The 26,897-nt window shown below is 47.4% G+C and overlaps 1 protein-coding gene across 5 annotated transcripts in view; it reads left to right on the forward strand.

Annotated features, from left to right (window-relative positions):
• The window catches only part of LOC119161000 (neurotrypsin), a 109,889-nt gene that overhangs the window by 28,724 nt on the left and 54,268 nt on the right, over positions 1-26,897 (forward strand). For 4 of the 5 annotated variants that reach the window (XM_075880174.1, XM_075880175.1, XM_075880176.1 and 1 more), the window contains exons 12-13: positions 6,040-6,140; positions 6,376-6,464. In XM_075880174.1, coding sequence (XP_075736289.1) covers positions 6,040-6,140; positions 6,376-6,464 — 190 coding nt within the window. The remainder of the gene's footprint in view (positions 1-6,039; positions 6,141-6,375; positions 6,465-26,897) is intronic. The other variant, XM_037413299.2, reaches the window with a different exon arrangement.

Below are 26,897 nucleotides of genomic sequence, written 5' to 3' on the forward strand. Positions count from 1 at the left end.
CTATGAGCTGGAAGCAACGGCTCCTTCCGCTGATCAACCTTCTGTGCCTGACAACTTGGCTCCAATATCTCTTATTCAGGCTGTTGTGCGACAAGATTTTGCAACATGGGCGTCTTAGTTCCTCAAAACTCCAGCTACACACCGTAGCCCATAAATCCTAACGCTCATAACGCTCACTACCACGCCGGCCCACTTGTTGCTGCTGCCGCGTTGGTCCAGCGGTTCTCATCACGCGATCGAAATCCATCTGAGTGGTGAACACAAGATGATCGACCGATATGCTTCTCTTGCCATCGTGTTGGCCACACTTCCCGCCACTGCCGCAACAGATGGTCGTTCCGGCAACGTTTTCTAGACGACTACCGACAGGATGGTGGGCCGTATTCGCCAACTCGTTTTGCCGATGACCACCTTCAGGACCTCCCACCTAGCCGTTCTACGCTACGCTCCGAACCATCCTACGCCGAAGTCGTCGCCCAGAGAACCCAGTCCAGCCACTCGCCGTGACCTCGGGGTCGCCAGCCGCGCTCCTACCAACGTCGTCACTCCTCGTCACCGGCGTAATCTGGGCAGTTCTCGGGAAACAAACAGATGAAGCTCCTGGGGGTGGCACTTCATTGACAACTCGAACCGAAAAACCTCTACCGACCACTAATTCCAGACGAAATTTACTTGGTGTTCTTATCGATGGTCTGACCGTTACAACTCTAATAGACACTGGTGCCCACATATCCGTTATGAGTTCACGTCTTCGATTCCGCTTTAAAACGTTCTTACCCCTGTCATGTCTTCGACTGTCCGAGTAGCCAACGGCAGCCGAACATCAGTTCTTGCTATGTGCACTGCCCTCGTAACTGTTGCTGGCCTTCACACTTCAGTCCTCTTCGCTGTTCTAGACGCTTGCCCACAAGAAGTGATTCTCGGCATTGACTTCTTGACCGCACATTCAACCCTCATCGATTATTCAACCGGCACTTCACAGCTGGAGTTGCCTTTGTCCTCCAATGTTCCTCCTGCAGCTCGCACAAGGCTACGGTCCGTGCAGTGTCTACGATTACCACTTCAGGCCTCTGTGTACCTTTCTATGTCGCCGTTGCCACCTGTTCCTGATGGCAACTACTTGGCAGCTCCACTCATTGACCAGACCCTTTTCCGGAACATCATACTTCCTCACACTATAGTAAATATTAGCGAAAACAAGACGCTTCTTCCTGTCCTCAACTTCTCCATGTTGACCCAGGTCATTCCTCAAGGTATTTCCTTAGCAGAACTCTCCACTTTGGAGCAATGTACAATTTTATCTCTCACTCTTGACATCAAGACCGTAGCCGAACCTGTCGCTGCCGCACAGAATAGAGCTTTCCGAGATAATGTGATATCAAACGACCTGTTGCCGTCCCAAGTTGAAGCGTCCCGTGGTCTTCGATTTTAATACCTCAACGTTTTTGATATCGACGACCGTTCTTTGGGCCGCACGAGCATCGCAGCCCACCGTATCAATCAACACTGGTGACACCAGTCCTCTTCATAAGCGTCCTTATCGGGTCTCTTATTCAGAGCGCCAAATATTCCAGACGGAGGTAGAGAAAATGCTCGACAAAAACATCATAGAGCCTTCGACCAGTCCTTGGGCATCACCTGTTGTGCTTGTTGAAAATAAAGACGACACCTATGGGTTCTCCGTCGACTATTGCCATCTCAATCAAATAACCGAAAAGGATGTCTATCCTTTACCTCGAATTGATGATGCGCTTGACTGCCTTCATGGAGCCAAGTATTTCTCTTCTCTGGACCTACAATCTGGATATTGGCAAATTTCAGTCGATGACCAGGACCGCGAGAAGACGGCATTCATAACACCCGACAGGCTTTATCAGTTTAAAATCATGTATTTGGGGCAGTGCAATGAGCCAGCAACTTTTGAACGCATTATTGACTACCTCCTTCGCGGTTTTAAATGGTCAACGTGCCTGTGCTATCTAGACGATTTCATCGTTTTCTCGCCAACCTTTGAAAGCCATCTTCTACGTCTGTCGGCCATTCTTGACGTTTTTCGCTGTGCTGGCCTCCAGCTTAACGCGCCTAAGTGCACCTTTCGACGCCGTCAGATAATGCTACTTGGCCACCTAGTTGACGCTACTGGTGTATGACCCGACGCTGATAAAACCCGCGCTGGGCGCGAGTTCCCGGTCCCACGTTCCACGCAAGAAGTCCGCAGCTTTTTGGGACTCTGTTCATATTTCCGCCATTTTGTCAGAAACTTTGCGGAAATTGCTCGGCCCTTCACGGATCTCTTCAAAAGAAACGTGGCTTCGTCCTGGTGTGAAGAACAAGAACATTCCTTTGCGTCGTTGGTTTCTGCGCTCACATCACCACCTGTGTTGGCTCATTTTGACCCAGCCGCTCGAACGAATCTTCGCACATACGCAAGTGGCCATGGCATAGGGCCAATACTCGCACAAATCCAGAACGGCCCAAACCGTGTCATAGCCTACGCTAGCCACCTACTTTCTCAGTCAGAAAGGAACTATTGAATTATTAAGCGAAAGTGCCTAACTCTCATCTAGGCTATCACAAAATTTCGTCCGTACCTATATGCACGCACGTTCGCAGTCATCACAGACCACCATGCGCTCTGCTGGCTGTCAATCTTGAAAGATCCTACAGGAAGATTGATTGATACGTGGGGTTTAACGTCCCAAAACCACCATTTGATTATGAGAGACGCCGTAGTGGAGGGCTCCGGAAATTTTGACCTCCTGGGGTTCTTTAACGTGCACCCCCTACAGGAAGACTCGAAAGATGGGCATTGCGATTGCAGGAGTACACGTTCTCTGTAGTGTGAAAGTCTGGCAAGCTTCACAGCGATGCTGACAGCTTATTTCGACATCCTGTTTATCCACCCAATTCCTCTGAGTTCGAAGTGGATGCCAACATGCTAGCCATAACAGATTTTAGCACATAGCCGACGAACAACGCCGAGATCAATCGCTGCTATCGATGATTGACCATCTTCAATCCGGCCATAAAGACCCTTCACTGAGCTGTTTTTTCTTCAAGACAACGTTTTGTACCACCGCAACTTACAGCCTGATGGCGCGGAACTTTTGCTCGTCGTCCCACGTCATCTGCGCAAGGACATCTTGCAAGAACATCAAACGCCCCAACTCCCGGACATTTAGGTGTCTCCAGAACCTATGACCGCGTCCGTCGACGGATATTCTGGAAGGGCCTTTAATGTTCCGTTCGCCGCTACGTTGCAGCGTGTGACCTGTGCCAGCGTCGGAAGAAGCCCACGTCTCTTCCTGCCGGTCACCTTCAACCTATTGAAGTCCCAGCCGAGCCGTTTCATCGGATCGGTTTGGATTTGTTAGGTCCGTTCCCGACATCAGCAACGGGAAACAAATGGATAGCAGTAGCTACGGATTATGCCAATGAGTATGCAATTACTCGAGCGCTACCGACCAGCTGTGCAACGGACGTCGCAGATTTCCTACTCTATGACGTCATCCTTCTGCATGGCGCTCCTTCTCACCTACTCACGGACCGTGGCCGCTGCTTCCTGTCTCGTGTGGTTGACGACCTCCTTAGACCCTGTGCTACGCGGCACAACTTTACGACTTCGCACCATCCCAAGACTAACGGACTTACTGAACGCCTCAACCACACACTGACGGACATGCTTGCTATGTGTGTTTCTGACGACCACACCAATTGGGACCCTTCCCTTCGTCCGTAACCTTTGCCTACAACTCGCCCTATCATGAAACTGCCGGCTACTCCCCATCTTATCTTCTCTTTGGCCGTGATCCTTTACTCTCTTTGGATAACTTGCTTGCGCATGACCTCCCGTCCACCACTTCGAACGCACAAGATGCCATCTCCCATGCTCTGATCGCGCTACAATAGCCCGCGCCAGGTTCTCATCGTCCCAGAGAGCACAAAAGACTTCCCTATGTCGGATGTCTACGAGAGTCAACATAGGGAAGTCTATTTTTCTCCGGGCTTTCTCGGGCTACTGTGGCTCCCATCCCGTCGTGTCGGCCTGGGCGAGAAACTTTTATCGCAATACGTTGGGCCTTACCGAGTTCTGCGCCAAGTCACACCTGTCACTTATGAAATTTCTCCTACTACGAACCCCACTGTTACATCCAGAAGTGACATTGTGCGTAGTTCTCGCCTGAAGCCCTATCACAGTGACCCGTCCGTCTAATAACAGCAGGCACCGGGATGGTGCTTTGTCACGGGTATAGAAAGGTACCTCAGGCACGAGTGCAGAAATGACGCAATGATGTTGACAATGATGTTGACAAGACAATGATGTTGTTGTGGGGCTGTGTCTGGACTGCCTTATCGTCCTGCATCCTTGCACACTGTGTGCAGTGTTAGCTCAATAGGCGTTAACTTAATAAACACTCCACGTTAAAATAGCATTGTTACTTAATCATGAATTTTTCATAAGCATACCAAAGTTCTGGCACGTAAATACCTTGATAGTACTCTATTTCGCTAGTCACTAAATCATTTCATTTTGAGTATGTCAGTTTGCATCTGTCAGTCTCCAAATTATGCGAAAAATAATTCCCCTCTGCTTAGAAGCGCGAATAAGTTCGCCGCTCTCCGCTGGAGAACTGAAACTTGGCTCTTGAGATATCCGCTATTTCATCTGTGCTCACTCGCTCTTTCACTCTACGTATTTTTTTTTATTGTGCTGTCTTGCCTTAACCATTCTTCAGTGCAGGGTAACGCAAGGAATATTTATCACCTGGTTAACTTCCCTTGTGCCATATCATTCTGTTATTACATGAATAAACTAAATGAAAGAGCAGTTCTCGTTTTATGGAAACGGCTACATGTTTTTCACTTGATTATTAGAAATAAGCTGAAATTCAAGAAACGAATAGTATTCCTTTGGCGAATTTAAAAACCCTCATCCTAGCAATGTCCGCAAATGTGTTGTACGCAGAAGCCAAATGCACACTCGCTAGCTAAGGCTACTGCTCAGCCTCAAATTGTCATATCTTCAAAGATGCATCGAAGGACTTTCACCACTTGTTGGTGAATGTTTGGTACTATGGGTCTAGTAATTCGGTTAGCGGAAAAGGTAGTTGTGTGTCATGTAAACGGAGCTCATGTTCAATTCACGGTCGGTGTGTGTGTTGTGCTTGGGACAGTCGAGCAACGGGTGATAAACATTCTCGCCGTCACGGTCGCAGGAACGTGTTGTACGCTTCACAGGTGGAGATCGGAAAAAAAAGATGTTAGTGTAAGCAGTTCCAAGAGTGTCGATGCGTCGCGAAAGCTGAGGCTTTGGTTGGTACCCAAGATATCATTTATATTTCAATAAAGGAACGTAGGAAAGCATGCACACAGAAAAAGCTCCTGCTCACGTACATCTCCCTGTCTGCTCACACGATACCGGGTGTTTCAAGATGTGTTAGAAATCCTCAAAAATCTGGAAAACGTGACATTTGCTCCCGGCTTTCACAATTGCCTTTTTCGGTAGTGGCATGCATCTTGAGTTGATATAACTTGGGTGAGTAATTGGGAAAGTCAAATCATTAACTTTTTATTATTTGAATCAAGCGGTTTAGTCAAATGGGGGAATTGAAGTTCTTCACGCGGGAAACCCTTCGCTGCTTGGAGATATAGAAAGGTGTTATTTAGTAATTATTGCCGCATGACAAAACTCAACCAAGTTTAACGGCTGTCGCCGTTGAATTTGGTTAACAGACAAACAAAAGCAATGACACTCGTACTGGTACAATACAGACAACGACAACCCGGCAGGCTTCAGCAGTTGGAGCAGCTCTCTGTATTGTATAAACTTCAGTGCCCTGTCACCCGCACCTGCGATTTCTTTTGAGATTGACATTCTGAAATTTTTCTCCGATATCAGTGTTCGATGAAAGTGAGCTTGGCCTAGAAATTTACAGTGAAGAGCGACCATTTCCGTACATTATTAAGAGGAATGGGCATTGTTGGGCCTCCTGTGTTATTTCAATCTGCTCATGAGAATCTCTTTTTATTGCACAACAGCCGCACTGTACCCGATCTTATGTATTGTAGATGCATTCGAAAAGAGTGGATCTGTGATGGCGACGTAGACTGCCATAATGGAAGGGACGAAGTGAACTGTGGTGAGTTTTCGCCATTCATGTATCTTCCTCTCGTGTATATTTTGTGCAGATCACAAATTACGCACCATAAACTATAATAAAGAAATAGCGAATGTTGAATACTAAGTAGTAACGTCAACAGAGTTTATTGGGAAAATTATTATTCTATAAAGCATGCATTCTTTCAGCTCAAAAAACATGACTAGAGGACAATAATTAGTTCAGTAGTATTTTTAAACATGTGAACTTCTTTCAGAACGTCTCCTCGAAATGTTTCGTAGGACACCTATGACTAGAATGAGCAGCTACGAGGCAGCAAGGTATTTTTCTGCGAGCGTCACCAAGGTATGCACGGAGTTGTATACTCGATTGAATTGTCCTAAGCCGGGCGGGAAGCGCAGCTGCACCCTAGCCCCAATGTACCAGTTAGCGCTCAGGCTGTTGCCACTACCATGCTATCCTTGTGCTAATATTTTATTATTTACTTGTAGAGTGTAAATTACATGCACTGTTATACAGCCCATGCAGCCCTTGGATGCGCACAAGTTGTCCAATATATCTTAAAAGAGCACTCAAATCAAATTTACTCATCTCAATATTTTTGCATCCACTAGCAGCTACCATGCCTCTAGTTGCGACTGGCTACCTAAAACGCAACCTCGGGAAGAATATTTATCTGTTTTGTTGATGTATATCACTGGTATGTAGCACAGTTTTATCATCATCATTGAAGCATACATCTTTCAAAGCGGTGGGGAAGCCCGCTATTTCTTTGCGCTGGCAGTGCATCCTCGCGGTCACCTCCACATCGCGCCACAGCTCACTTCTCAACAGAAAGAAGCGACGTCAGGCTCAGCGACAATACTAACATTTTTTCTGCTAGGCATGGACATTCAATCATGCCTTGTCGCTAGTATTGCCGTCGTCGCCGTAGAAAGTGTCAATTTGTGTTGAGTACGGCAGCTTAGATCCGCCACGATTCATGGCGTTGCGATTCATTTCGACTTCAGTCGACCCACTGCAGAAGAGCTATTCCAAAAAATTGACGCCATTTGAAGCAGCAGCGAGCGGGATGCCCAGGGACGCAAACTTCGGCCACACTCGCTGGTTAGGGAGTTATGGCGTGCACAGCATTCGAGTGTATACTCTAAGTGGTCTATGGGACATCGGTAGAAGGAGTGCACACAAGTGGAGAACTAGAATGAAATGGGTTTCTGTGGTAACAACACTGGGTTTCCAGGTTCTTTCTTGCGGCTCCAGATGACCCTACTTATCTGGCCTCTCACTGTTATGGCGGAAGTAACCCGGTAATACGCGAGCATAAAGTTTGCAGATGAACTAAAATTCACTAAACACCGGTTTTTCATTTGTTATCGATGATATTTATCAATACACTACTCCACTTTGAAACCTTGTGGTTTGTTGGCGTGTGTCATACGTGAAAATAAATGACACAATCATTGCACTTTCTCCGCGCTTTGAACTAGAAGACTACAGTTCACAACAGTACACCGACATGCCGACTGATGATCACACGTCGAGTCATGCTCTTTCCTTTCATCTTTCACATTTTCATGGTTCACGTCTTGTAATTTCATGAAATGGGAGAATGGATTTATTCAAAAGTGATTCAACGAAGATGAGACTAAAGCCCCTCCATGCGTTTTTCGCCAGCCGACTGAAAGCGGTGGTAGACGCTATGGAAGGGGTTTAGATCTGAGATGCAGAACAAGGTATCTGTAAGCTGGTAGCGTAACTTCTATAGAAGCCCTTGTATCCAGTATCTCGTTGCTACTGTTGCCATCTCTACGTATAGAGGGGACAATTAAGAGATAATAAATATAAATGATATATGACATCAAAACCGGAAGCGGTAGCGACGTCGTGCATTTGTCCTGCATGACGTGACATTGCAATTTTTCTTAATTGCTGAGCTTTTGCGAGCCGTTACAAATACGCACTTTTATTGCACCTTATGGCTCACTAACTGCGTGTGCAAGAAAAACGGAAGACCAACAAAGATATTGAGGAATCAAAGTTGTTTGATTAGCCAAATGGTTTATTTGCAACATACACCGGAAACTTCTCAGATGAAATTGTGGCATGGCTGTTCACGACCACAATATGCAATAGTTCAAAAACTCACGTCGCCAGAACATGGAAAACCATTGCAGCGAGACAGCAGCTTTAAGAATATCGCTTTGGCTGTCATACAATACAGCGTCTCGTCGCTTAGCGCGTCGCATTCATCGTCACCAAGGGCGAAGACCGTGCGCCAGCGAAGGCAGTTTGCAGTCACAGGAGCGGCTACCTAACCAATCTGTGAGCTAGTTCAGCTCTGAAATGTCATTCCACTGAAAAACACATTATCAAATCAATGAACTACAGAAGGTGGGCACGGAACCATCAAAACAAGTGAGTGACGCATCGTTGACCCGGCAATGCACTGAACTGAACTCATGCCCTGATACAGGTCGTCTAGATACGCCCCCTCCCCTTTTTTATGGCACTCGACCAAAATCTGAGGCAATACGAAATCTATTCAGATGTCAGATAAATGGTAAAGAAAGTTTATAGTTATCATTTACGTATATAAAATTACGACTATTTAAAAATTATATATTAAGTTTTCGCTATTTGTTGCCTTCTCACCTAGCCACGCTTCAGTCGTCGGCGGGTGTTGATGTCTGTGGCAATAGGTTGATTGATTTGTGGGGTTTGACGTCCCAAAAGCACCATATGATTATGAGAAACGCCGTAGTGGAGGGCTCCGGAAATTTCGACCACCTGGGGTTCTTTAACGTGCACCTAAATCTGAGCACACGGGCCTACAACATTTCCGCCTCCATCGCAAATGCAGCCTCCGCAGCCGGGATTCGAACCCGCGACCTGCGGATCAGCAGCCGAGTACCATAGCCCCTAGATCACCACGGCAGGGCTGTGGCAATAGGTTGTGGACACCTTTCGTTCCAAGCTTTGTGACCCATATAGTTCAGCCATGTAGAGTGAGAAAATTTCTAGGCATCGGCGCCAGTCATCTCCACGATAAGAACACTGGGTTCATAGAAGTAATCGCTACAGTGATTGTCACTCTGGATGGTATGTGTGGAACGTATCACACCAATCACGCAGCACTAGTGTTGATGTGGTAGGGCACTCGACTTACCGTTGAGCCTTCGTACACTGTTTGTTGTCGATATAAAATAACTTCCATGCAATGGGACACGGCATTCAAATTTGAACTAGAAGGCCTATGCATGCCGAACAAGCAAATGTAGAGCACATGTCGATCTTAAAATTTAATCAATTTAATGTGAGTGCTCATTTAGGCCATTTCCCCGCCACGGTGTTCTAGTGGCTAAGGTACTCGGCTGTTGACCCGCAGTTCGCGGGTTCGAATCCCGGCTGTGGCGGCTGCATTTCCGATGGAAGCGTAAATGTTGTAGGCCCGTGTACTCAGATTTGGGTGCACGTTAAAGAACCCCAAGTGGTCAAAATTTCCGCAGCCCTCCACTACGGCGTCTCTCATAATCAAATTGTGGTTTTGGGACGTTAAACCCCACATATCAATCAATCAATCTTTTAAGCCATCATGTGAAAACGTGCCGACGCACTCTATGACCACGGGGCCGAATTTATTTCGCTGACAATTGAATGGCCACACTTATTTGTTTTCTGCTCAACTGCATAATTAGTCATGACTAATTACCTAACTTTTGAAGCAACGATGCTAGCCAAAAATCAATAGCGAAAAATTCTAGATCGAATTACAGAAGGTCTCGTCAGACAGTTTATGTTTCCATATCGATCATTATTGAGTGTTTTCCTGCTCACATGTCCACAAAATACGAAAAATTGGAGGACGCTTGAGCTTCGTTTTCAAGAGCACGTCGCGATAGCGTAATCGTGCCTCATGTGCATCGCCTTTTTAACTGCTAGCCTGCTTCAGTTTTCGGTGCATGCCTCAACCTTACTGCAAAAAAATGAGCGACTGTGCGCGTAACAATGGCCTCTTCAAAGTAGCAACGAATGTCTATTCCATCGAAAACTCACTTGTTATCACTGATTCCATCGCAAACACAGTTACTATTATCGGTTGCCTACTGCAAGCACAGTAGTTAGGTGCCCACAACGCCAAAATTGTTCCTTTTGCAAATCAGCAAAGGGCTCACTACGCGTTCGGAGGGCTACACTCAAACCTAGGCAGCTGTTTACTGGTTCTGCTGCTCATCGTTACATATGTAAGAGTGCTGTAATGACTAGGGCTTTAAATCACCCGTCCGTTGCTTAGTTCACATCTTTTGACTCCTAGCGTGATTCTGCTATTCTGCCGTGCAAAATATGATGAGCTATGGAGACTCCTTTTGCCCGAAAACATTATTGTGGTAATTACTGTTTTTTTTAAAACAGTTTCAATATTTCCGTGACTCTGTGACAGAGCAACTGCTTGCGGCGCAGACTTCCTGGACTCAATCCTCACTCGGACCACAAAATTCCTAATATTCCTTTTATTTGCATCTTTCTCGATTTGTCGCTGACAAGCAAGATATTATTTCGCTCACAACTGATAACGCCTAAGCCAACACCGAAGCCGAAAACACTTGGAAGTTCTGAGAAACAATATCTTGAGAGCTATTGTAACATTAAGATTACCACGTGACATGCCCACTTGTGCGGCTAGGTGCACCATGATTGTAGTGCTTTATAACGTTCCGCATACAAACGATCTGCTTTCCTCGCGGCGTCTCATGACGGTGACAAGCAGACGCAGCGGCTATCTTTTGTGTTCTTGCTAGTAAAGCACGCCTCATCGCACGTGTGTACACGTGTCATCGCTCGCGTCATTATACAAAGCCAAATGCTAAGCTCATTTTCACGCTCAAAGTTAGAGAGCACTACAATACAGCGCGCAAGTGGGCATATGTCGCGTGTTTTTTTTTTGTTTTGTAGTCCACGGACATTTGTACTAAACAGAAAAACACTGATATCTAGTTGAGATAGTGTGAAACTATCTGATCGGACGTTTTGCAAACAGTTCTACAACATTGTCATCGCTAATTTTCGTCCAGCTTCGTTGCACCAAGTGTGAGTTAATAAAACCTGCCTAATTAGGCAATCGAAGAAAAAAAGTTGAGTAACTCACTTTAGGCAATAGTGATGATGATTTGTGGGGTTTAACGTCCCAAAACCACCATATGATTATGAGAGACGCCGTAGTGGAGGGCTCCGGAAATTTCGACCACATGGGGTTCTTTAACGTGCACCCAAATCTGAGTACACGGGCCTACAACATTTCCGCCTCCATCGGAAATGCAGCCGCCGCAGCCGGGATTCGAACCCGCGACCTGCGGGTCAGCAGCCGAGTACCTTAGCCACTAGACCACCGCGGCGGGGCTAGGCAATAGTGAGCAAGTGGTATTTGGTCGCGTCATCAGTGTGTGCGTCAGCATACTGCCACGTTCCTTTTCTCTAGTTTTCTTATCGCCCCGTTACACTGCACGTAATTCTCAGCAAAAACCGCGTCTGCAGTGTTCGAGATGCTTCGGAACTGTAGTAGATCATTTCGTTGTGATCACGCCCACGGTGTGAGCATTACGGATTATTCTGGAACCTACGTCGCCGCTAGTGATAACGCTTGAACACTCGATGGCAAGTATACAAATGCCGACGCGCTTCGTCGTTTGTCAGTTGATTAACGGCCGACGCTCCATTCGCCGCTATCAGTGCAAGACTTTCTGTTTACCGGGCATAGATTCACCCAACTAAAGAGTTTATTATTTGACCCGCAGTCTGCTTCATTCGTCCACCTCACTACTCTATGACATCTGGTGGAGTTGCTGCTTTCTTGTACGAAACGCCCCCTTCAAGCCACGAACCCAGCCCACGTTGTCGAGGAGACCCCGACGCCAGCCACGAGCAGTGAGTTAGCCACAGGCAACAATGCCTGGCAACAGAGTAGTGGGTTCTACCTGACAAGACTCTCAAGACCAAGACGTTGACGATGACCACGGTGACAGTGAACGCGCCTGTGCCACCTGCACCACTCCTGCTTCGGCAACCTAAGGAGCCGTCAACTTTATGCGGTTGGCTGCTCGAATACCCGAAAAGCTGGCTTGAAATGTTCGACCGAGTCGCCGTCTTCAAAGCCTGGACCGATGACTACAAGCTTAAGCAAGTCTATTTCGCTTTAGAAGACGCTGTTCGGACCTCGTTCGAGAGTTGAGATCAAAATCTGACAACGTGGGACGTTTTTCGGGTCAAGTTCCTTTCCACATTTGCAAGTGTGGTCCGGAAGGAGAAGACTGAAGCCCTGCTCGTAACCCGCATGCAACTGCCGAATGAGAACGTTGCGCTCGTCACGGAAGAGATGACGAAGCTCTTCTATCACGCCGACCCCGAAATGCCTGAGGACAAGAAAGTCCGCCTCCTCATGCGAGGGCTTAAGCAGGAGCATATTGCGGGACTGATGCGCAACCCTCCGAACAGCGTTCAAGAATTTGTCTCAGAAGCGACGACTACCGAGAAGACCCTTGAAATGCACACACGTCAATACAATTGCCACTCGACACCAGGCTGTGCAGAGACCCAGATGGCTGTCTTGAAGTGACCGACTTGCCTCGTGTATTTGTATGACGTCGTTATGTTTTCGTCGAGATTCGACGATCACCTCCAGCGCCCCTAATCCATACTTCAAGCAGTCAAGAGGTCTGGACTCACCCTAAAGCCACAAAAATGCCGCTTCGCATACAATGAGCTACTGTTTTTGGGTCATGTGATCAGCAAAACTGGAGTGCGCCCAGAACCCCAGAAAGCAGCTGCCATCGCCGCCTTCCCGCCACCCACTGACAAGAAGGCTGTGCGCCGATTTCTCGGCTTGTGCGCCTATTACAGACGCTTCGCCAAGAAATTTTCACTGATCCCCGAGCCACTAACGCAACTAACGAAAACCGACGTCGAATTCAAGTTGAAACCAGCGCAAATTGAAGCATTTCAGAAACTCAAACGACGCCTGCAGACACTGCCGCTACTTGCGCATTTTGACGGATACGCCGAAACAGAAGTACACACTGACGCAAGCAACGTAGGACTCGGCTCGTTCCTTGTGCAAAAGGCTTACGGCCGGGAAATGGTTATCAGTCATGCTAGCTGGTCGCTAGCCAAGGTGGAGGCCAATTATTTAGCTACAGAAAAGGAGTGGCTTGCCATCATCTGCCAGCGTCGAAGTTTCGCCCTTACCACTGTGGCAGGCCTCTCAAAGTTGTGAGCGACCACCACGATCTGTGTTAGCTAGCTAACTTGAAGGACCCTTCAGGTCGCCTCGATCGGTGGAGCCTAAGACTTCAAGAATTCGATATTATCGTCGTGTTCAAGTCTGGAGGAAGACCCTCCGACGCCGACTGCCTGCCTTGTGGCCCCATCAATCCACCACAGCAGGATGATCAGGATGATGCACTCTAAGGCCAAATGGTGTTAAAAGAGTGTGTAGTTTGCCCTTTTGAGGACTAATGGAGCTGCCACAACCATTATTCGCTTCAGGAACTAATGGCACCGGGTCTAACAGTTCATTCCCACAGACCAGCTCAAGTGACTAGCATTTAGTCCACACATTTACACCTTAGCGGGTAACCAAAACTGCCACAAATCACCTCAAAGGACTAACATTAATTCTTCACATTTACACATTATCTGGCAACCGTTAGTCTTCACAGTTTCACCTCGCCAGACGAATGGTCGGTCCACTCAAACACTCCAATTGGATGAACTTTTTTTTTATCCTTAGGTAAAATATTGTTTTTCTCTTTACTCTCCGCCAGGCCTAATACCTTTTTCACCTGCTTTTCTGGGCAGTGAAGAAACAAATGGCGCGGAAAAGGACACACAAAAAATATTTTGCCACCTGTGTTTATCTGCTTTCGCAGTAAGTGCAACAACGAATGAAAAAATTGAGACATTCGCATCTTTTATTTTTCTCTATACAAATGAAGTCTCTGCGTGCTTTAGAAGAATTCGTGGTGAAACGTACAAGTCCAACTTCGTTGTCACATCTTGTACAGTCCGTGTGAAGCTCCACCGACAGAAGCGATAGATGATAGGCATCGCAGACCCAGCGCACACAGCCTTCTGCATGTTGTTTGCCCACCGCTGTACAATAAGATAGTAAAAGTACTCACACGTGACAGAAGACGAGGATGCATACGTATGATATGTACGTGTAAGTTGATGTAAAAACATATGTCTAAAGTATGATACACAAATAACTTTACCTTCACATCTCTTACAGTCCTTCTGAAGCTGCTTTAACAAAACCGATATATGACAGGCACTGCAGATGCCAGCGGACACAGCCACAGCCTTCTGCAAGGTGTGTGCCCGCGGCTGCACAATGAGATTGTAAAAATAGTTATTCACGCGTGACAGAGGATGAATATGCATGGGCATGACAAATACGTGAAAGGTGAGATAAAAACATATTTTTAAAATAGAACATCTAAATAATTGCATCATGATGTCACACATCGTCAAAGACGCATTTCGATCTCCGTAGTGATTGATTGATATGTGGGGTTTAACGTCCCAAAACCACTATATGATTATGAGAGACACCGTAGTGGAGGGCTCCGGAAATTTAGACTACCTGGGGTTCTTTAACGTGCACCCAAATCTGAGCACACGGGCCTACAACAGATCTCCATAGTGCAACAGCCTAAGTGTGGTAGCAGAAGTCATAACTCCGAGGTGCCGCGAACCACTGTGCCGCCAGTGAAGCGGCGAGTTCTATGCAAGTGCCGCCGTTCAGCTCGAGCAAGCGAACGCGCGACCAAACATGGTGTTGCACGCGAAGCGTCAGCCGCCAGCAAACCTCCAACAGGAGAGCGACCGTATGCTGGGCCGCCACCACGAACAGTGCCGAGTTGGTTTGGAGCGAGCGCCTAAAATACCGACGGTAATGTGGCCCTTTTCCACAAACTCGAGTGAGTGCAGCGAGCAAACGTGAGTCCGCCACTATGGCAGCCGCCAACGGTCGGCGCAGAGCTGCTTGCGATCGATTGACGACGAAGCCAATTGAAAAGGTAATCAATTTTCAAAGACTCGGTTCCGAGCTATCCAAAGCCCCACCAGCCCGTGGCGGTGCACGACTCGCAAAACAGCGACGAGGTAGCCGCCCAATATCGTCAGCCCGGAGCTCATCACTTAAGACGGGAACTTTAAGCAAAATGCCTATTTTTTTCTGGAGTCCGCTTCGAGCCTATTCAACATATAAACTCGAACTAAGGAATAGGAAACATTTTAACAACACATTAATTGTGTCTATAAGCGCCTATTTAGGGTTTTGTGCTATATCAGCTTTTCAGCGCCTAAAATTGCCTTTTCGCGTTCGTCGATTAAACGTTTTGCTTAAATGGGCTGCTATGGGGGAAAACAAAAAGTGGGGTACCCTTGAGCTTTGCCTTTAGGAGTTGAACGCGAAAGTGAAGTCCGGCCGCTAGTGCACCCTTCAACCACTAAGTGCATAAACATGTTTCGTTACATACATATGCATGGACACAAACACGCACACAACCGATTGGACCAGCGTGCGCTATTATCGCCGAATGGGCTTGCTTTCATCGTGTCACTTGTCGAACAAATTGCATTAAAGGGGCCCTGAAAATCTTTTTCAAGTAACCATAGCATGAATTCACTGGAAAAGTTTATTGTCTCATGAATTTGACGCCGCAAAAATTTTAAGAATCCGTCCAGTGCAAGTGGAGTTACAAAGGTTTGTCGCATGTTGCAATTTCACTATCTCTACTCTCATCCCGACGAAAGCGCTGGAAGCTAAGCAGGGAGGGGTGGCAGGGAAATGAAACTTCCGAGCCTCATGACCTTGGGCACCTACCTTTTTTTTTCTTCGCATGCACGGCTTTTTAAGTGTTATCGCGCGCGCACGCGTGTACAAGTAGTGCCTCCGGCGGCTATCTCAATAAATTGATTTTCCGGTCACAGACGCACAGACGAGTTTTCGCTCACAACCAACGGGGCTGACGCCAGCGGCGGGTTTTCTGCGACGCGAGCTCTCTAACGCTATCGCGTTCAAAAGCACTTGGTGTGATCATATTAACGACAAACGTGCATAGCGCGCTAATAGTTTTTTTTTCTTCTTCATGATTTTATCTCCTGGTAAGGTTCGATTATGGTTAGACGTAGGGTTAACGCGTGCATACGCTCTGTCATGTCGGCAAAAACAGATCATAAGTCGACGCACTGCCAGAGTCAACGTGTAACTGTACTCAGCCAATGCACTCCAACGCGTGAGACGTTTGTTAACGCTCCGATAACGTCGCACTGTAAACACCTCTTTACGTGAGCGGGGCTTGTACGCCAGCGTGGCTCGTCATCTCGTGCTTTTGTCGTCATTCTGAGCTCGTGCTATAAACATCGCCTTGTACCCCAGTGAGTCTAGCATCTATAGCGCTAGCAGGGGCTCCTAAAAGATTTTCGTCACTTGGTTCAAGAGTTGTGAAGCATGGCGGTTGCGTCAGCGTGGCTAGAGTGTACTGTAGCGAAGCGAGGAGAAGATAACGCTAGCGTACCTCCTGCCCCTTGAATGTTTGAGAGTCGTGCAGCATGGCGGTTACGTTTGGGAGGCGAGAGTACAGTGTAGCAGAACGTACTCTAATCAGCCGAAACTAAGCTATGCTAGTGCTGCCGCCTACAGCCTACACTTCAATTTCGTTAGCAATTATGTTCTTCATAACAGCAGCTGTCGGAAGTCTGCCGAACAATGCTGAATAAAAAAGCCATAAAGTGTACTTGTCAGGCAGTGGACCAGTCAATCACCGCACTACTCCGTCAATCGAGAAACGGCCCATGTGGAAAGCAGGGGAAAAACATTGCAAAGGTCAACAATATTTTGAGTTTGACGTCCATTCTGAAACATGCATAGCCATAAAACTCCCATCATTGACACACGACGGCTAATTTATTTAAATAACCCCTGAATCTACTCAAATAACATGTATTTCGTGGTCATTTCACGAGCACACAGATTGTTTTTCATTTTTATATCCGCATCTTTGAACTCGCATGCACCCGTTACACAGAACGAAGCCATATGCGAAAGATTCACTGAAACAAGCACCTTTCAACTTTATTGTTTCCACTGTATAGTAATCCACAATTTAAACTTCTGGAGTAACATCATGATATAATAAGTAGGCACTTAAGTGGATGAAGTACCCACCAGGGAGTAGACATCGCTATTGCGTTAAACACTTAAAGGCAAAGGCTATTGATACCCAGTTTTTTTGGACATGCAGGAAAGGTTCGCCTCACCCAATAGAGCGGTCACTGACAGGGTTGGCTCAAATCTTAAATCTGCCTTAGAAAAAATCCAGCATTGTATGTGCTAAAGCAAGTGTCTAAAGTTTCGAGTGGTGCTGATTTAAATCTTCCAGATTCAAGTAAAGCGTTCAAAGTGCTAGGCAACATGTACGCTTTAATAACTTCAGTGGGCGTCAAGCGTTTTTTTTTTTTTGCTTGAAAGCAAATACTGACTGAAAGCAAGCACAATTCAATTTCGAAAACCTTGAAATTATGCTGCTTTGTGGCTGTTTTCGTAACCTTTCTCACAATGTCAAATTACCTCAGCTTTCACCTAAGTTTGTTCAAATGATTATGCTTCTTGTTAATTCTTTCCATAGAAAAAATAAATTCAGCTTTCCGAAAGCACAGATATGGCCAGCTGTGTTTGTTAGAAGTCGAATAATTGGCCTGATCCCGCTACTGAAGCAATAAAAATAGTGCCTATATATGCTAAGCGAAAGTTTTGAAATCCTATTAATGTCTAAATGGCTGTTTTAGGGCCATTTTAAGTGCCTAAAACATTCTTTTTTGTGCCTAACGTTCCGGTCTCTACGAGTCATCACGGCGGTGAAGACAAGCGAGCACTCGGTGAGCGAGTGTCCGGGCGGACGCAGGCAATGGCGGCCAATTTCCGGGCGGTCACAAAGCACAAGCGAACTGCAGACACTCAAGCCGACCTTCGCAGTGCATTTAGTGCGTGCGATACACAACACGGCCGAGGTCATTGTCGGCAAGCGCGGTCCGTATCGCACACCCGACAAGTACGGCAGAAAAGAGTATGATCACCTACTTGTGGAAGAATCCAGCGCTGATTTCTGCCCTGAGTGAGACTGAAATAATGTATCCGACAGGCCTGCTGTCTTCTCGGCCACTATGTTGGCCTTCGTTCCCAGCCGGTGGTGTCGCGAGTAGGTCATGACCATCTTGACTAAGCTAGAGATATACAGCACGGCGTGGCGGCGTGTTGAGACCTGCTCCAGACTTCATAGGCGCTGCGAAACGTAAAAGCAGCAGCGCGCGCTCATCCAAGCGTATGCCGAAAACACCATGGCGTAATTCCTAGATTGTCGAGCTCTCCGAGTGCGACGCAATGCCAACCGTCACCAGCAAAATACGGGGGAAGACTGAGCCAGGAGAGAAGAGAATGGCTAGTGCCCTTGACAACGGTTTGCGCATGGCCCGCATTTCCCGGGTGGTTTATCTTTTTGAAGACTAAGTGGTTTCCACGCGGCACGCGTCTCGCTGTGGTTACTCTTCAACGGTCTATCCGTTCTTCGCGCGTGCCCATTGGGCTTCGTTACTCCTTTTTCGGAGCATTTTGCCTCAGAGTGTAAGCAAACGTCACGAATGGCAACTTGCAGCCCCGATACAGGTGATCCTCAGACACGTGCATGGATAACATGTCCGTGGGTGTACGGTTCAAGCACGCAGTAAGTCCATTTGTGTGCGGATGGTAAGTGGTGCTGAACTTGTGAGACCTTGCACAAGAGTGTAGAAGGTCATCGACAACTTTCGAAAGGAAACATCGACCTCAGTCAGTCAGCAGCTGGTGTGGGGCACCATTGTGTAAGATGACTTGGTGGAGAAGAAAGTCAGTGGCATCCGTTGCACTGCTGGTAGGAAAATCTCGCGTAATGGCATAACGTGTCGTATAGTCAGTCGCTATGGCAATCCACTTGTTACCCCTCAGACATAGTCGGGAAAGCACCAAGGAGGTTCAAGCCGACACAAAAGAATGGTCCGCTGGGGATAGGTATGGGCGGAAGGTATCTAGCAGAAGAGAGAAGGCTTTTTATGGCGTTGGTAGAGGTAGCAGAAAGCGACGTGGCGCTGAAGCGAGCGGTATAGACCAGGCCAGAAGAAACGTCTGTGCACACGATCGTAAGTTCGGTAAACACCAGAATGGCCAGCAGTGATTGATTAATATGTGGGTTTTAATGTCCTAAAACAGCCATATGATTATGAGAGACGCCATAGCGGAGGGCTCCGGAAATTTCGACCATCTGAGATTCTTTAACGTGCACCCAAATCTGAGAACACGGGCCTACAACAATTCCGCCTCCTTCGGAAATGCAGCCGCCGCAGCCGGGATTTGATCCCGCGAACTGCGGGCCAGCAGCCGAGTACCTTAGCCACTAGGCCACTGGCCAGTGGTGAGAGCATCGTGTAATGATGAGAGGATGGCTGGTCGCAAATGCTGAGGAACAACGAGAAGCAGTTCAGCACCTTGTGGTGTCATATTGCGTCGATAGAAAGTACCGTCCTGCCGAACAAACATACAGAGGGAGCCGTCTTGCGGTATTGAAGTGGGGCGTTGTATTTTTGGGTCATGGCACTGCTCGTCGGTGATGTGTACGAAATCGCCGAGCGGCAAAACACAGGTATCTGAATCGGTTTCGGTGGTGTCAGATCTGTCAACAGGGTAACGAGAGAGGCAGTCGGCGTTCTTGTGTAGCCGTCCAGACTTTCAGGACACAGAAAATGTGTATGCTTGGAGGCTAAAGCGCAGTGACCGAGGCGTCCCGTAGGGTCTTTAAGTGAGGGGAGCCAACATAAGGCGTTATGGTCTGTTACCACGGGATGCCGTTCAAACTAGTATGGGCAAAACTTGGCTATGGCCCAGACAATGACTAGGCATTCACGTTCTAAGATCGAGTAATTGCGCTCTGAGGCGGAAAGAAGGCGGCTAGCATAAGCGATTACATGATTGAGCTCTCCATGTCACTGGGACAAAATAGCACCAAAACCATGGCCACTTGCACCCGTATGGACTTTCGTATTAGCAGGAGCGTTAAAATGATCCAGAACGGGCAGATTCACAAGGCGACTCGTAAGCGTAGAAAATGCCTGAGCTTGCTCAGGTCCCCAACTGAAAAAGCTGTCTTTTTTAAGAATACTGTTGAGAGGACTAGTGATTTCAGCGAAGTTCTAAATAAAGCGTCTGAAATAGTAACACAGCCCCAGGAAACTCACAAGGGGTACGAGGAGTTGGAAACTCGTGGACTGCACGCATTTTCAGGATCATGATGTATGCCAGTAGCTTCCACCAGTTGACCGAGCATGCGTAATCGACCATTGTCGAAATGATATTTAGCATAATTCAGCTATGGCATGCTCACCGGAAGACGTCAAGGATGGCCGAAAGCCAGTGGAGGTGGCTGTCGAACGTCGGTAAAATAACATTAACGTCATCGAGATAACACAAGCATGTGGACTATTTAAAACCACGTAGAAGAGAGTCCATTATGCGTTTGAAAGTGGCCGGGGCATTACATAGTCCGAAAGCACTTCGAATCGGTGAAGACCGTCTGGAGTGATGAACGCCGTTTTCTCGCGATCTCTGTCATCGACTGCAGTTTGCCAGTAGCCAGAACGTAAATTGATCAAATAATTGGCACCGCGTACGCAGTCTATTGCGTCATCAATACGCGGAAGCGGGTAAACGTCTTTTTTTTCGTGATCTTGTTCAGATGACGATAACCAATGCAAAATCTCCAAGTATTGTCCTTCTTTTCTACTAAAACGACAGGGGACGCCTATGGAGTGAAGGAAGGCTCGATAAGATGCTTGGACAGCATTTTCTTTACGTCTGTTTCTATTACGTGACGTTTTGCCGCCGACACACAATAGGGACGCCTGTGGATGGGCAGAGCGTCATTAGTGTGGATAGGGTGAGTTACGTTGTGAGTTCGACCTAGTGGATGGTTGTGGAAATCAAATATGTCTTCGGAAGATCTCAAACGCGCCGGAGAGCGTCGGCGTAAAAAGGTCGTTGGTCAGGAGCTATCATTTTGTTGAACTTCTCATTAGATGGCGTTGTCGTAGCTGAAGGTTGAGCAAACGCAGATGATTGTTCATGGCCTAGTTCACATACTCCGGAGTCGTTCAAAGGGGACAACACAGCGAGATATGCCCACAGAAAGAGGACAGTTATACCGCGAGAACAGAACGACGACACAGAGACAAGAAGGACATGAAGGACACTTCTTGTTTTTGTGTCATCGTTCTCTTCTCGCGCTATAACTATCGTCATGTAACACCAACTAGCTCAAGCTGCCACACTCCTCAGAAAGAGCTTGTGGTGACGAGCCAAAGTTCAGGAGAGGAAGCCATGCGCGGTTGTTGGTGAGCGCAATTATGGAGCTAGGGAGAGCTAGTCAACGCTCTAGTGCGACAGCGTGAAGCTGAGACACGACGTAAGTACCATTGTAAAGTGGTGGGCAAGGCGACATGGGGACAGAAGTCGCAGTGCCAGGTTGCAGCCGAACAAAGTCAGTGCAGCGAAGTCGGGGCAGGACATCTGCGCAAGCGTCGGCACAGCACTGGGGTAGCTCAAGCCTCAGAATTCCGGTTGAACAGTCGATAAGCGCAGAATGAACAGTCAAAAAGTCTATTCTGAGAATCACCTCGTGAGGGCACTCGGCAAGTACAGTCAACAAAACTAACGTTGAGTGGTCGGTGACGGTGATACGAACGGTGCACATTCCCACGACGGCAGTTGTGCTGCCGTTGGCTACTCGTAGGAAAGGCAATTCGGCGGGCGTTAGCACTTTTCGAAGATGGCTACGAAGGTCAGAGCGCATGACCGACATGTGAGCACCAGTGTCGATGAGGGCTGTAACTGGCACATGATGAACAAAAACTTCGATTATGTTTCTTTTATGGGTGAGGGTCAACAGAGGTTTTCCAGTCAGAGTCGTCCACGCAGCCTCACCTCCCGGGGCTGCATTGGTTAGCTTCTCGAGGAACGCCCTGTGTAGGATGAGGATGGGGGTCACTCAGATGTAGGCGAGCGAGACAGACGGCACTGCGGAGAAGGCGAACAGCTAGTTAAGTACAGGGGAGGAGCGGCAGGGTCAGCAAAGGACGATTCAGCGGTAGGCGACAGAGGACGAACGTGGCGTTCGTCGCGACAGTCAGTATATGGTCGAAGCGATGAATTCCAGCGGCCACGACAGTGGCGGGAAATATGGCCGATCCGGGAGCACACGAAGCAGATCGATCTGTCATCCGGCGTTCGTCACTGAGATGGGTTTTGGTACTGGTTCGCGGAGTACTGTCTTGGCGTAGCAGAGGCAATGATCGGGGTAATCGAGGTGGGACGTGGGCTACTGGCGCATGGTATGTTCATATTCGCAATTTCTTGGCGAACAAAAGATTGATTGCGCGAGATTGTTAGGTTATTATGCGTGTAGGGCCACGAGAGCTCGGAGCCATAGCCTCGAGTTCACGACCTATGGCTTGCGTCATACTTGGTGACGCTGGTTGATGCAGCAGCACTTGTTCATTACAGGATGAGGTCGTAGCCGTATTAGGGAGCCAGTCGAAGCTTTGCACGATGCGCTTGACTTTTGCTTGCTCAAAGATGCGGCGCTCTTTGATGAGGGAGTCAAATGTTGTGCAGCTCTTCATAGCGAGAAGTTGAACGCATTGTCGGTGATGACCTTCATAATGTGTCCGACCTTATATGCCTCCGGTATGTTCTCATTGGCTTTTCGGCGAAGTGCCAGGACATCTTGAATCTAGAAAATCTACGATTCAGTGGACATCTGAGCACAAAGCGCGAGCTCCTTCTGGGATTTCTGATTGGCATCCGATTGGTTTCCCAAAAATATCTAATAGTTTCTCTTTGCAGATGTTCCAACTTGTGAGTTCGGCTTTGTGCGTCTCAAACCACACCTTTGCAGTGTCTCTGAGGTAAAAAATTACGTTCGCCAGCGTAAGGGTTGGGTCCCACCATTAACTCTTGGCGACACACTGGTATATCGACAGCCACTCATCAATGTCGACTTTGGCAGTGCCGGTGAAGACTCCCGGGTCTCGTAGCAGAGGCATCACGTATTGCCCTGGTGCCTGAGCCGCCAGTACACTGTCGACCTGTACCAAAATGATACGCGTAGAGTTGCAGTAAAAGTTTCAGATGGCCTAAGGCAAATGCGACGCAATCAGTTCTGTGCCCGAGACACTTCAACCTCTACTATGGCTAGCAGCGTCCTCTAGTCGACACTGGCACCAACACGTACGTAACAATATTATAATAGCGTAACTTAAGTAGTTAACGGTTATTAGCTACGTTATCGAATGCATTGGCGAAGTCGATAAAATGATGTCTATTTGCGGTGAGTCAATAACGACTTCGCAAATGTCTGTGACCAGCTTGAATAACTTCGTCTCGCAAGAGCCACCCTCTTGGAAGCCGTGCTGGTTGCTGAAAATATGGTTGCGCTTTGTTAGGTACTTTATAATTGCTGATGATATGACGTGCTCAATAATTTGATTGGTTTACAGGTCAGAGCGATGAGTCGTTAGTTGGTGACAGATGACGGGCCTCCAAAAAAAAGATTGGTACTGTTATAAAAACTTTCCATCCATCAGGGACACATCCTGACTGAATCTATTGCTGAAAAAGACACGCAAACATGCGAGAAATAACATGTTTGGTGAACTTTAACAGTTTTGGACAAATACCATCTAGACCAGAATCCCAGCTCCTAAAAAGATGATCAATAACAGCTTCGATTCCCTTTTCATTGGTCACGATGTCATTTATGATGAAGATAAAAGAGTGGAGTTAAATATTGTCAGGAATATATGAAGCTAGCATAGAAAAACGAAGCGAAAGAAGGAATTGAACGCAATAGCTACTTCAGAAGACGGAAGAAACTCGTTGTCTTGCATTATTCATATGAAGCATGAAGATTACGGCTCAGGGATTCTTACTTTCTAGAATGTCTTGGTTTTGTCAGTTAACATGCTGGAAATAATATGGTTGGAAATTTTGTTTTTGTTTTTCGGTTTCGCATAGCTGCGATTGTGCGGCATAAGCCTTCCAGGCATCATCAGATTGCACAGCTGTAGTCTTCGAGTAAAAACGCTTTTTTTATTATTGCATTGCCCACTCAGGCTGGCCCGAGGAACTCTAATCGAGCCCTGTCGGGATCACATTTTTTCGACGTGATTTACCCTTTTTTAGAAGCTTCAGATCTGCCCTGTGTGGCTCCATGCTAATGAAATGTGCACGTGCAACAACCCTAGAATATTTTTTCTGCCGCAGACAAATTTCCTTCATGTAAACTTTTACCTAGCTATACAACTCTGAATGAGGTACGCTCGTGAGTGGGACTCTCCTGCGTTTGTCGGTAACCAGAACAGAAAGTTTTTGGCTGCATGCAGGTGTAAAAATGCTGCGTTTCTTCACACAAAGGCGGCAATCCGCTACAGCTGTGCATCATTTGGCTATGTGTGCTAAACAAGAATGTAAATTTGTGCACATCGTTGTGCCAACCATGGCCCATCTCTATTCGCAACTCCAGAAAACGCTCTGTGTGCTGGCAATACTGATAAAAAAATAAAGATGACTATGCTGAACGAAGTGAAATCGGCAGTTCTGCTTGGCGCTGGACCGAAGTTTGTTCATTGTGGCGTCGGATCGCGTTGCTTCGTCGAAAGCGAGAGGGTGCTGACCACGCACCACATCATTCTCATCGACATAAAGTATTTCACTGGTGGAACAGCGGAAATTGTTGCGCTGTACGTGCAAACATCATGCCTCTTCAGCAAATGGCATCAGATTTACTTTAAGTTGAAGAGCCTGTCTAGCGAGCCCGAGGTTGGAGAAGGCAAATGATCATACGTAGCGGGCCTCACCGAATGATGATAGCACTTTTGCGCTGCGTTGCAGAGCGGCTACGGGCAAGGCCTTAACAGTTTTAGGTAACTAAACTGTGACTCGCGCTGCGACTTGCATGTATCGTACTGAGTTTCGTTGTCCCGTCAAAAGCTGAATACGCATGTCATTCACTTGATTACAGAATAGAGGACTGTCGCAGCCAGTGTATCTCGAGCTAACGTAAATCATACTTTCGATTATTTTTTGCTCTTTTTTGTTCACCGATACATCTTATTACATTTCTAATAAGTAAGGTCATCTGCTTCCCAACGTTCATTTGTTTGTGTACGCAGTAGTTGATATTCAAAGCAGATATATGAACACACACTACGCACGCTACGAATCCACGGACGTAATATATCTACAGCCATCAGCACCTTCAACATGAACACTTCGATGCGAGGCCATGGTTAGTTTGATTGATGCCAGTCGCGAAGTGCTGGGCGCTTTTGCCGAGATAATACCTCGGTGGGCCTGGATGGTATGTCGGCATGTATGGCTAGCATCTTGGCAACAGAACCCAAACGTACGTGGTGTCAGCGTCAATCAAACTGCTGCAGGACATGCGGCGGAGCGCTCGTGTTAAAGGTGCTCACGGCTGTTAGCATGAACATGCGTACGCGCACGCGCGCGTTTGCGTGCATGTATATTTACACACATGCAAAATAAAATATGACCCGCAGCTTAATTCGAGAATCGGTATAGCGTCATGACTTCCGCAGACAACGAGCATGTGTGAAAAATACACTCAAATGCGCAACGCAACAAATTTCCTAAAGCGCATGCTTTTATTAACAAACTATGTTCCATATTTATAAAAGCCTGAATAGTGATAAGAATGTACACATGCTACGTAATGGTGTACTCTCCGATGAGAATTAGGTCCTCCTGAGCGAATTGATTAAAGCAAACTGGGGTATTGTCTGTCACCTGCTTTCCAATGCGTATGTTTCTGATTCGCGCCGTTCTCTCGCGCGCGTCGTCTGACACTTTCGGGAAGTGATATAATCATACGTCGCCATCTTTCCACTGCGATGCCACGCCTTGTGGCACACTTCACTGATCTTTGGACATCGCTTTCTTTTTTAACGGGATCGCGCGCGAGGCATGCCGAAAATGAGTTACCTATGCGGCTGCTTCTCAACGCGCGCAACGTGGTGACATTGCTCCTTTCAAGGTGAGAGACGTTTTAGCGACGTTAGTGGCGTTTTAAGGCGGAACCGCTAGGGGGCGAGTGTCAAGTTGATGTCGCTAATAGATGCGAAGCTACAATGAATGAAGTGGCAAGGTTGCGCGCATTTTTGCCGCGAAAAGTGCGTTTCTTCGTCGCGAGCATGCGTTAATTCCCATTCGAAGCTTCAATTAGACACGGATTGGCTCATTACATTTTACAATAGCAGCACGCTCCATCCCCGAGGTTTTCATAAAGGCGGTCCTAACAGACGACTCCGGCAGTCAGGCGTTATGAGAAGCATAGCCCTAAAACTTTTTATGAGCGCTTATTCAGCATTTCATCCGGTCAGTGAAGCAGCAGCAGCAGCAGTATTCTATTGGTTTCGTCGAAGTGAAACACAACAGGAATTGGCTTCGGTGGAGTGGCGCCCTCTCGCGTATTACGTCTGGTCGAGGGCTCCGCTCTCAACGGCGCTGCAGCAGCCGCTGCTCCTGTGCGTCGATCGTGTGCTTCTGACGGGAACTTTGCCGAATGAACAGCGTCACCAACGATGGTGGTTGCTACACGGCGCCACGCCTCGAAAGCTTGT

Source organism: Rhipicephalus microplus, chromosome X (assembly GCF_043290135.1).
Source record: "Rhipicephalus microplus isolate Deutch F79 chromosome X, USDA_Rmic, whole genome shotgun sequence".
NCBI lineage: Eukaryota > Metazoa > Arthropoda > Arachnida > Ixodida > Ixodidae > Rhipicephalus > Rhipicephalus microplus.